This window comes from Lepisma saccharinum, chromosome 23 (genome assembly GCF_977018435.1).
Source record: "Lepisma saccharinum chromosome 23, izLepSacc3.1, whole genome shotgun sequence".
In the NCBI taxonomy this organism is placed as follows: domain Eukaryota; kingdom Metazoa; phylum Arthropoda; class Insecta; order Zygentoma; family Lepismatidae; genus Lepisma; species Lepisma saccharinum.
Window position 1 is genome coordinate 36,757,350 of NC_139251.1, and position 12,590 is coordinate 36,769,939.

The 12,590-nt window shown below is 36.9% G+C and overlaps 1 protein-coding gene and 1 long non-coding RNA gene across 4 annotated transcripts in view; both read right to left on the minus strand.

Moving 5' to 3' along the window:
* LOC146005188 (uncharacterized) overlaps positions 1-12,590 on the minus strand; it is a 431,331-nt gene that overhangs the window by 32,910 nt on the left and 385,831 nt on the right. Inside the window, exon 5 of one of the 3 annotated variants that reach the window (XR_014443991.1) lies at positions 6,587-6,720. The exons of the other annotated variants lie outside the window; for them this stretch is intronic. This is a non-coding gene — a long non-coding RNA (uncharacterized LOC146005188). Of the gene's footprint in view, positions 1-6,586; positions 6,721-12,590 lie in introns of those variants that run through there. 3 annotated transcript variants of the gene reach the window in all.
* On the minus strand, positions 637-6,359 carry FMRFaR (FMRFamide Receptor). Its single transcript, XM_083144226.1, has one exon. It carries the CDS (start codon positions 6,349-6,351, stop codon positions 5,083-5,085), a length of 1,269 nt encoding a protein of 422 aa, XP_083000352.1. The 5' UTR covers positions 6,352-6,359; the 3' UTR covers positions 637-5,082.

Sequence of the window (12,590 nt, forward strand, 5' to 3'; positions counted from 1 at the left end):
TCAGTACGTTAAGATGTATGAAATGTAAAAATTAATGAACGGTTGTGCTGAATATTCATTCATTTGGTGGATCGTGTGATAGTCTTTCAAGGATATAATAACTTTGGAATAAAATTGGTTTAATCTCAATAGTTTATAATAGTCATTATTGTGTAATAAGTATTATTATTATTATTATTATTATTATTTCTACTATTCAAGTTTTATCAATGGCCTGATCCTTCTCCCTACAAAAATTTCGGGTAACGCTCATGGCTAGGCAGCTGCAAGGCTCTCAATTAGTCTGCCATGGAACGTTGACTGGTTCGGACACGAATCGAGGCAGTGGAGGCGTACATCCGAACAGGTTCCAATACATTGAGGCAGGAAACTCTTTTCATTGGGTTGAGTCACTTTTCTTCCTATCTAGAGTACTCGCGATGATGAATGATGATTAGATGAAACTAATGAAGATTCATATGGAAAGGAAAACTCGAACTCAGAACCAGCAGTGCGAGATCGTGTCTTGGCGTGCTCGATCACTCAGATGACACAATAATTAATATACATTCAGACTTACTCCCTATTCTATTCACAAAGCTACATTAAAAAATAACAATAAGTAAATAAGATCACAAATCTGTTTAAAGAGCTTTTTATTGTACACCTGAGTAAATTTACAAGTTTTAATGAAACGGTGTGATTGAATGCAACGATACAGAAAGAAGAAAACTCTAGATTACAGTTGAAAGGAGTTTACAATGCATTTACAGTAATCGATCACCAACATAAGTGCAACTGGATCTACTATTACATGTCATACCTTGGATATTAAATATACAGTAAGTGTATTGTAACTTATTGTGGGTCATTCTTAATTTAGTACAGAATAAAACATATTACAAATCACAAAACTGTACATCTGTATATACTTTGTAATTTAAAGTTATTAACATGTACTACGAGCCTCATTAACTAGTTGTATTGAGAAAAGCTGATACATATTTCTTTAACGTAACTGCCACTAGTGCGGTAAATATGAAGAACCCTTTGCTAAAATTTGCATATTGTAGTTGAATCCGAATCACTGAACCGTGTCAACACATTCTTATGTAAAGTCTGTGCACAGTCTCTGGGCTGAAATGAAACATCATCATTGTAAGGTCATGGATCACAACACACAGCATTACAGCAAATGTGTGTTAAGTAGGCAGAAAATTAACTTATTTGAACGTAGTAGTATGTTTAGCTAGCAACAAAAAAATGTAAGGACATTGCCGCGGTAACCTTGATATTCTGTTGTGATTCAGGATCTACTACTGATGACGTTACACTTGAACATTGAGAGTCTGCAATGGCTTTGTATGCAGTAGAAATAAATTCCCATTCTTGTAATTAGTTTTTAATTCTTCTTAGTGAATATGTAAATTTTAAGTTTACAAAACGTTAAAAAGAGTGCATCAAAATTACATTGCATATAAATTACCAAATTCGGTGACTGTATTCGCTGCTGTATTGCCTGGGGCAAGATACACTCACCTCAATTAGTCTTCCGGCAGTTTGCTTCTTTATACAGCATATTTGCAGAAGATACAATTCAATCTACAGGTTTATCAACATACGCTGTATAAAACACAATATATTACTAACTTCGTTGACCCTGAACTAAACAGATTGTTACAGTTAGCCAAATCGAACTCTCTGTCAATTTTGAATAATGAGCACACCTTGGTAGCGCGCTACGACGTGAGGTGTCGCGGCAACCCTGGTCTGGACATGACTGTTCTTTGTGAATGTCCCTACATACATTTCATCATATCATACTCATCTCCGCAATTAGCCAAAAGTGGAAGAAAAGCGAAGTATAGACTATAAACCAAATCAAACTAAACAATCAACTTGAAAATCCTATCACTTAAAAAATGCAAAACATTCAACTCGTAAACTATCCTGTTTATATTTGCGAATCAGACCCTACTACTGAGGTTCCTCAACTTTATGTTGTTTCAACTTCTAGAGAAACCGTACTATATTTATAAAAGGGTACAAACATGATGGCTACTCAAGAACAACTCTCACAGCCCTTCTTGAACTTTATTTGCTGTGACGAATTGAAGAGTTGCACCTGCGCTCTTATTTTCCTCAGTCTCAAATATCATCGCAGTTAGGGTTTGGCACATATGCTACCAAGTATCTTATTTGTGGCCACCATGCATTCGGGCAACCTTCTCCACGTTGAATTTGATTACCCATGATCCTCGTATCATGTGCAAATGAATAGCATTCCGCGGCTGTCCTTGAACGATTCGTACAAAAGCAGCGGAGATAATTTGGTTTGGCGAAACATCTTGTCTTGGCAGGAATCTCGTACTTCTAGGTGCCAAGTTCACGCGCTGGGAGATTATCGGATTCCGGGTCGACGTAGAGTGTTTGTCTGGAACATCGTGCCCAAAATCTTTGCCAGGTTGATGATATATATAAATATGATTGTTCCACATGCTCACGTGTTCCCAATAGGCAAGAGGACAGAAATGCATTCAGACGTATATCATATTTCTGAACGTATGATTGCACCCATGCCATATGTTTGTCTTCAGGTTTTAATGTTAGTTTCAATATGAGTAATATTTGCGCTTAGAGAGGCGTTTTAGGTGAGTTATTTGACAAAGAATGAACTACATTGTTGTCAACTTAGGCGTCAATGGGTGTAGTGTTAGTTTGTAGCTATGTTTGAATGCAAGCGCGCATGCGCAATAGTCCCCCATGCTTAAGCCGGCAGCTGCAAAGCTCCCAGTATTCAGTCTGCCATGGAACGTTGACAGATTCGGACACGAATCGCGATAGTGAACGCGTTCATCCGAACATGTTCCATTTGGGAATCACAGCAGGCAATGCGGCGGTCAATGAGGATCACCATCAACCCGCGCCAAAGCGACACATTATGGCTCGGAGCTAGTTTCCGAGTCAAAGGAGAAAAGTCTGGACGCTAGGGAATACGTAGCGATTCGTTTTGCGTTCGGATGAACATATGACTGCCGTAATTCTTGTCCGAACCGGCCAACGTTCAATGGCTGACTGGCTTCCAGCTGCCTAAGCTTGGAAAACTACTGCGTATGTTTGCCTGCACACGTACGTACAAAGTTATAAACTGACGTTGGTAAATACAATATGCGCTATCCTGCACAATATATTCTTGTATATTGAACTTACTATTTATTGTACGTAGTTTTTCTGCATCTTTAGACTAATCACAAGAATATGAACAAAGCAACTCCCAAGCCCAGAACAGTTGTCGATTTGTACTTTTGTTACTGCGCGTCACATTTAATCCTCTTAAGGCTAATCACGACGATGAAGATGAATCTGGAACAGTCTTTGGTAAGATAGTTAAGTCCAGCGCTGAAATATCTGAGAAAGCACACAGTTCAGATATGTAAATATGATTCCAACTTATTAATAACGTGCTATCAAATATTTTGATATATTTATCCCATATAAATTAATATTATCAACATTTTAGTAGTAAAAATTCGTTTCTAGATAAGTCGTTTTCCTTTTAGTAAATTGAACGAAGCGTTTTTGTTGCAATGCTCATCTACGTTAGTTATTTAAAATTGATTTTTCAAGTACTAAGGTACGAAGCTTTACTAATATACTAAACTTTATTTTGTTATCCATGAACGATTTCTCTGATAACATAGTGCTAATACTAGGACACATTATAGAGATTCGGATCACAATTTACACACCCTTTTCACTCGTTAATATTTGCAAATTCCTATTAAATCAGCATGTAGACTTTCAGAAAGGAAAGTGAACTAGTCAAGTTCCTAAAATAATGTTTAATAATCTAATCCTGAAAATTAAATTCTTCAGAAGTAAACGAAATAATAACCACACATAGGTAATCAATCATACATAACACTGTAAACAAAATCTAGTAAATGGATTACATCTATAGAGAGAGCAAACATTATTGTCACTGTTTATTTTATAGTTGATCCAGAAACTGTTTGCAAGTTTTAACTTGCCTAGCACTTGAATGTTGGTGATCGGATTGAAAGCCTAAAGAGGAAATGTCATTAAAGTGAGCATAACAGACTACCAAAAAAAGTAGCAGGTTTCTTTCCTTAACACTTTCTCATAATCACAGGTCACCTTTGTAAGATAGTTTGAATATTTTTGTTTAGTGTACATACTGTTTGTAGTAGATTAAGATTAATACTACGGTGAACTTTATCCTTCACATATCTAGATCAAATATTTTATTTCACTTTCAGCCCCAGTCAGTCATTTGAAGGCACGCAGATAAAGAAAAATATATATGTACACGTATCTTAATTCTGCAACTAATTCTTTGTGATCTAATTTTGCTACAGTAAGATGATAAGTGAGTTCAACTTTAGCAAATCAACTACAGCTCAGCAAAATCTTACCATAAGTTAAACAACCTCCAATCACAGCCTTAAAAATGTGTCTTTGGTCTGACGAAAGAAGTCTTTCTTAGTGCATGTACCACGCTTAAAACGTTCAGCTTTTCACACTATGCTCACATATGAAGGTGAAAATAAAAATCTGTGCATTATTTCCAACACATCAAGATATTCAAATTTTTGATCACAAAAAATCGTCACGCGTAAGTGTCAAAGTAACATGTACAACTTTCAACATATACTTGGAAAATATACTTCTTTCATGGTTTTTAGTGTAACCAATTGGGACGTTATAATGATTGATATTAACACCTATGAATATATCATGATGACAGTGACTAGAATAAATCTATAAAACGATTGTGTACATATTACACTTTATCCTTCATCATACATGTTTGTCGGTCAAACCTGAGAAACGTTGGATTGTTTTTTATGCAGGTAATGACTAGAATCAATTTTTCCTATCAACTATCTCGGCAGTAGTTGTTCTCTACACAAAATCTCCATGGGAGGTTTGTTTGTCTGATGTGCATTGGTACATACTTGTGGTTCTATGTCGTTGATGAACTTCTACGTTGATAAACTCAAACGCAGAATGAGCCTCACGTGAACCAGACAAGCACAAACTATTCACTTAAATCGCCAAACTGAACGTCTCAACATTCCTTCACTGGCAGCACACTGTGGTTTGCGTTGGTTCGGTGTATGTTGCCGAATGGTTGTTGGCGTCCCATTCTAGAGCAGGATAGTACACACAGGGCCCAGGGGAGGGAGCCCTGTGTTTAAGCAAACGTCCCTTGTTCACACCATTACAGGTCCGAAGAGTTGATCGGAAGTGACTACGCATGGAATAGGTCCTACCGTCACCATTCGAGACGAAACTGTCGTCGTGAGTACCGTCCGGAGAATCTCTACCGGATCTGAAGTGTTGTGAGCAGAATAGCTTCAGGAACAAGCGCTTGAATTTTTCCCCAAAAATGACATAAATAATGAAATTAACAGAAGAGTTGATCGTGACCAGAAGGTTGCTGAATTTCACCATCTGGTCCACAATGATCCCGGTGAAGGACTCCAGGATATTGTTAACGAGAGCGAGAATATTGCAGAAGAAGAAGACGACGACGACACAGAGGAGCATAGTTGCCAGGCCAATCTCCTTCTTCTGCAACCTGGAGAGTCTCTGACGCTCGTGGTTGGCCTTCCTCACCTGCGTGTAGATCGCAGCGTTGAAGATGGCGAGACAAGTAAAGGGAATCACATACATGACGAACAGATAGGACCAGTTTATATACACTTGGATATATGTCTTATCACTACGTAGCTCTGAGGGTTCTAACTGGTACACAACATCGAACTCTGGGTGAATACAACTGACGCGATTCACCTCCCAGAAATGTGGCAGATTGTAGAGTACCGAAAATATCACGATCACCAGAACGTACACACGCGCACGACCATATGTGCAAAGTGACCTTGCTCTTAGGGGATGGCACACTGCGACAAACCTCTCCAACGTTACGGTGAGCGTGAGGTACACTGATCCAGTCTGGGCCATGAGGGCTATGGGATATACATACGGGGCCATGAGAGGGTAGACCTTCCAGTAGTACGTGGGTAAGAGGGAAGTGTAGCTGTGGATGGCCGGTAAACCGAAAATGAGTATTGAGGTGATGAGCAGCACTGTATCGCAGCGAGCGAGTCCAATAAGGATGCAGTTGATAGAAGACTTCATCTGCGGTCGGGACAGGATGATCATTGTTATAACGTTCCCCAACAGTCCGAGGATACCAACGGCACAGATCAGTATACCGTTGGAGATGAACTCGAAAAGAAGTTGAGACCTCACCTTGCTGATGTCGACGGCCGTAATGTTCAAAGCGGTCGCATTCGCGCTTATAGCCGATAAGTTCCCGCAATATTCCAAGTCCGATTCCATAACCCCCTCTTCAGGTCCCCACTTTAACTATTGCACTCATGTTCCCATCTGACACACTAGACACTCGAGTGTTACCATCGTGAACATGCACGTCATCGTATTGGGTTACTCAGTGAACACTCTTATGACTGTTCAACCACATGAAGATTCATCATGGTACGTTTCCTGGACAGTCATCTTGATCGACTTGATTCGCCAGTGTCACCTACGTAAAGAACTTGAATGAAGAGTACAACATCCTTCCAAGAACAGCGGAGAAGAGGCAACCAGATGAACTTTGACGATCTCTGACTATTATTTCTCCTTGGGTCTAAGGTTGATGTGGGACGAGATGACTGCTGAAGACCAATCCCTCAGGACGACAGGAACCTGCGAACAGGAAAAATTTCATGAGAAACTTTTCCAACCAGAGTGAAACACAAGTATTTATAATCTAGAAGACTGAAAAATAATCCCAGAAAGAACAGTACACCTAGATAGCAGAAGTTAATTGTTACGATGAGCGAACTAACAGCAACTATCAATGCATTTAGTGCACACTATGCGATGAAAAGTGATGAACATGGCCAGAAAAGCTAAGCTGAAAGTGAAAGCAACATGCATAAGCTCCAAGAATAACAGGCAATGTTGATGGCGTGGAATCACAGAAGACCAGTATAAACAGATACAACAAACGTGATTTACAGAGCATCGAGGCACGTACCATATAGCCATTTACGTTAAATACCTTTAATTAGCAATCGAGAAACAACATAGGGTTCCTCAAAAAACGCCAAGAAAGGATTAGTCCGACATTCAAGCAGATTAATACTTCATTAGTAGATAGAAATAATGAAACTTATTATTTTTATTTCCTCTCTCTCAGTTCATTAACCTAACAAGAGGTTGTCACGAGAAAATCATTTTATATATAATCTGCACACCATTGTTCGGAAAGTTACTTTTGAAAAGGTAACTAGTTACAGGTACTTGCGTAAAAAGTAACAGAGTTACCCAGATACTTTTACAGTTCCTATCTATTGGAAATTTTCTTGCAAACAAATTACACAAATCGAACATTAATTGTAATAAAATAATTTGTGAAGACTTGCATGTGTTTTACTTATGTTACTGGTACATAATATAAGTTTATATATATTTATATTTATTGTCGTTGTAACAAAGGATGGACATTTTATCACAGCAGAAACTAGAAGTTTATCGATGGTTCTGATTCACTTTAAGTCGAAAATCACCAATAACTTACAACACTTATATAGCAACTTAAGTGTTATGAAGTAACTGTAAAAGTAAGTGTTGAAACGTTACTTTTATTGAAAAGAAGTAACTCTTTCTTCCAAAAAAGTAACTGTTACTTGTAACTGATTTACGTGTAACTAGTTACTTCCAAACACTGCTGCATACAGTTATGCAATATACAGAAAGGTACAAAAATATATTAAAATTTATGTATGAAGTACAATAAAATTAAAACAGCATACATTTTAAAAAGTAAATTATCTCTCGTCTAAAAATTATATACCACCAAGGACGTATTTAGGGGGGGTTCAGGAAGTGTGGACCTCCCCCCAAAAAACTTATCAAGTAATAAAATTAAATCATGAATATAAACTTGCTTAGCATTTGTTGTATCGGTGTTCATTAATTTCCTCTGAACTTATTAAAAGGCAAGGATTATATTGGGATCATACGGCTTTTGAAGGATAGTGCCAAAGATGTATGCCTGCACACTACTATTTTATGATAATATGCATGAAATATTAATCAGGAACTTTACTTTAACCAACTGGATCTAAAGTCTTTCTTTTGTTATGCAATAAGTACTCAATTCCTCATAATTATGCCAATCTTAACTACAGGTAAGCTAGATAATGAATACCTGCTGTTATATCCCTATTCTTATACCGTCTTTTTACCTATTCGTGTAAAAATAACAATATAATATTAATTTATATATTTTAAGTAGTGTTTATTTAATTTAATCTAAACCAATTATTTAAATTTAATCATTATTTTCTAAGGCACTGGGTTCGGACCGCCACACACTTGCCTGTATGCCACCCCTAATTGTCAATTCGTCTCGTCTGACATATCTACTTCAAAGCTTTCCTAATTAGATTCAATTTTGTTATGTCAATGCGGGATCAAAGGATATTCTCCATCACAACAAAGTAAAGGCTTGTTTCCAGTTTACGATGTTGCCGTAATGATAACAACATTACCTTACAGCAATCTATGGTCGGAACAAAGACAACATTTAGCCTTTGAACGTACAAAAGACAAGACAATCCGAAGCTAATGATCTCTCTCTTGAGAGTCAACAGAGAAAAAACTTTGAGATGACGGCCAATTTGGAATGTTAGGTCTTTCAAAGGTAACATTCAATCTGCAGTAAGTCATACGAAAGAGCGTGTGTTTAAAAGTGTGCGATGAATATGGTGTCTATCTGTTGGTAAAATAGTTTCCAAAGGATGACGATTGAAATAACCCCTCCCCCACAATTTTTTAAACTAACTGATCAACGACTAGAGTCACTAGGGAAATTGAAAGCCAATAGCACTCATTGTCGTTTCAGAAGTAACTAAGATATTCATTCAGGTACTTAATGCTGACAACACATGTGAAGCATAATCAATTAAGAACGTGTACTGACACAAATACTATCAATATACTTTAATCTCTTCATATATATTTATTTTGAAGTAGAAAAATGTAATTAAACCACAGATGTTTAAATTGGCTTCAGAATGACGATCTGTTTTTATCGAATATAATCAAACGTTGACAAGGTCGATCAAATTTTTCAGGCAGCATGCAACAAGTAAGATAAATGATGGATGTACGAGGGGAGAGTGAAAAGTTTTGAGCCTCACATGGAAGGAGTGATGCTAGATAGTTAAAATTTTGGAGGATGTAAGGTTTGAGTTCTAGGACACTCTGTGGGAACTTTTATGAAATTCACAGGTTTTCTTCTATTTTTTGTCAGGTTGAAAATGAATGAAGTGTCAGAGAAGAGAGTGGCCGACAGGGCCGTGATTCGGTACCTTTGTCAGAAAGGCTTCACTGCACAGGCTGCTTTGGTCACCGCACTTCCCCATCCACCTTATTCCCCCGACCTGTCCCCGTCAGATTTTCATATTTTCCCTGCTATGAAGAATTCACTTCGAGGACGTCACTTCCACACGTACGAAGGCGGTTATTCAGTCGTATGAGACACAGGACAAATCATTCTACCCGATGACTGTAAACAAATTGCAGCACAGAATACATAAGTGCATTGATCTGGGGGGGGGGAGTGGTGATTATAGAGAATATGTGAGTATGTAGATAAATTATAATGAGAAACTGCAGCTCAAACACCCCTTCCCTCAAAACTTTTCACTCTCCGCTCGTACAAGAAAAGCTATTTTTGTTAGTAAAATTCGCCTGGTTAATGTTTTGAACATGGATGCTAGCCCCACTATACGGTTCAATTAATACAATACCGATTTTTAATTGTTGAAGTGAACCTTCCAAATTTCAACATATCTAGACTAATTAAATATGATAATGGAAAAGCATATACATGTTAATTGTAACAAATATATATATATGAAGTAAATACACTGACGCTAATAACCGATTGTAAAATTATCACTACTTTAAACACTTATTAAGCACACAAGAGTTGAAAATATAGTTTTGTACTTCTACTTTTGTTTCGGCTTGTAAAGAGAGAATAATAGCGCAGGCAAGCATAATAGTTAACGGAATGATCAAAACTGTGTGTCAAGCATTTAGAAATATTAATGGTTGGTTGCTATGGATTTCGTTAATTGGTATCTCGGGAAGATGGACCAAAATCTAAATATAACTAAATATAAAATTAACTTCATTGTGAATTTAATAAATTAGAATATTACATACATTTAAATACAGTTGCGCATTAAGAAGTCTCATATTTAGAGGCCAATAACATGAATCTTAATTTGAAGAAAGAAGTAGTGTTTAATGTACAGGGTGGTCCGAAAGTCTTGTCACCCCTACCAAAAAGTAATAAGAACAATAGAGGAACAATATAATATCAAACACATGTACTTCTAAATATTGTTTTAATTGTCTATTTCAGATGGCTGACACGAGCTCCTACAGTTTGAAGAGTGGCTGATTGCAAGTGTATGGTCACATGATCGTGCGCATTCTGGCAAGAGCATGGAGGATGTGCGACATTTTGATATTATTATATTGTGAATATGAAAGTCAATATACTAAAACCAGTACATGTGTTTGATATTATTATATTGTTCCTCTATTGTTCTTATTACTTTTCGGTAGGGGTAACAAGACTTTCGGACCACCCTGTATGTTAATTACATAAATAGTGTGTAGTAGTTTTAAAATATGACCTCTTAATTCTAAGCTTTGTCTATCAAGAGAAAGTAAAATTTCTTTGCTCCCCACCATATTTGGCAACTGACTGAATCTCAACTGATATTAACTGCAGATGAAAATTCCACATGAAAAGCGAACAGTAAAAGCATTGTAATGTGACACGACATGTTTGAGAAGAAAATAGAACAAAGTTCAATAGCACTAGAAATTAAATACTGTGTACTTCAGTGAAACAAAAAAATTAATATATAAGCACATAAATTACTTCTAGAAATATTTCCAATTCAGTCAAAATATCAATGGTGCACACGTTATCTGATATTAATTCTGAAATGTGTCTGAAGCGCGTAAGCACATCAAGAAAGGACTAATGTTAATTGTTTTGTATTTCTGAATAAAATTAATCCTCAGTTTCTGAGTTACCCGGCAGCACAAACATAGGCAGTAACATTAACATTACAAACTGCTATTAAGAGAATTATGTAGTATCAAGAGTTGTCACTGTAAAGCAAATAATGACGCACTGACATTCTTTAAACTTACACCTTGTCATGAAATTCAATTGCATTACATATTGTCTCTTAATTCTTAATATTATCTGGCTTTTCTGTCAATCACGAATATAAATTACAGGAAGTTCAGGGTACGTTTTAATGATTCTACAACTGCAGCAATTATTTATTGATCCTACAAGATTGCATTAAATGTTAAAGAAAAGAGGGCTTGAAGACGAGGCGTTTATTTACTTGAAAACAAGGAAAAGGGTTATTCCCACATGACAATTTATACCTAACGTTATTACCTTGTTTAATATAGGTGACACTGGATGCGAATTCTTACAGTTACAAGTAACAAAACACATATAGTTTGTCGAAAAGTATGATCACTGATTACATTATACAATTTCATGCAATAAAATGAACATTAAATCATAATTTCAATTGAATATTTCTTATGCAGTGCATAATTTTATACACAATTACTGTTAAGAATTGATTTGTCTCAAACTCATAAATCTTTATGGACTCTTTCGTTACTTTATCTTGCATTACTATGCTCTTAATTAAGCGATGAAGATGGACCTGGTACACTTTTGACTAACAGCAAAGATGAAGAGTGATGATATGATGAAATTGATGATAGACACTCACAAAGAACACCCATGAAGAAGCCGAGAATGAAACCCGTGACCCCTGCCGTCTTAGTGCGTTCTGATAACCACTGCACCAAGGAATTCGGCAGGAACAGATGTTAAGACACGAAAACATCCATCATCTATCGAAACTACGATACGCGCATTCGTAATGTGTTACTCCAACCATGCATATCGGAGGTGTTTTAAATTAAATGACCACAAAGCTCTTCTAAAAATACTCCAATATTATATGCTTATGCTATGAAGTTTACGATTAAAGAGCTTAAAGTTGTTTTATTAATGTTCACTCTCCTACTCTGAGGTTCATATAGCGAAGTGTCAGTCACTGCGAAAGATTAGAGTGTTTTTCTCTACCATTCACTTTCAACATGTCGTTACTTCTTTTCCTGACGAACATCCAGTTCTCTCGGTATAATTTTGTTGGGGAAGGAGCACGAATTGTATTCCTCTTTTCTGAATTCCGGAAGGCCATAATGTCTTTCGGGGAACCTGGCGAGCAATATCCTAGCCGCATGCTCCAAAGAATGGCCAAGCGAAACAAGAATCCAGTGAGAGAAAATGGGGCAGAGATAGACGAAATAAAGGAACATCACAGGGAATATCCTGAAGGAAATAGTTTTTCCCAAGAACAAAGATGGCAATAAAAGCAAGGAGAAGAGAGGAAAGGAACACTTGGCACCCCTCTTCGATGGGGGAAAGGACCGTGCTACGT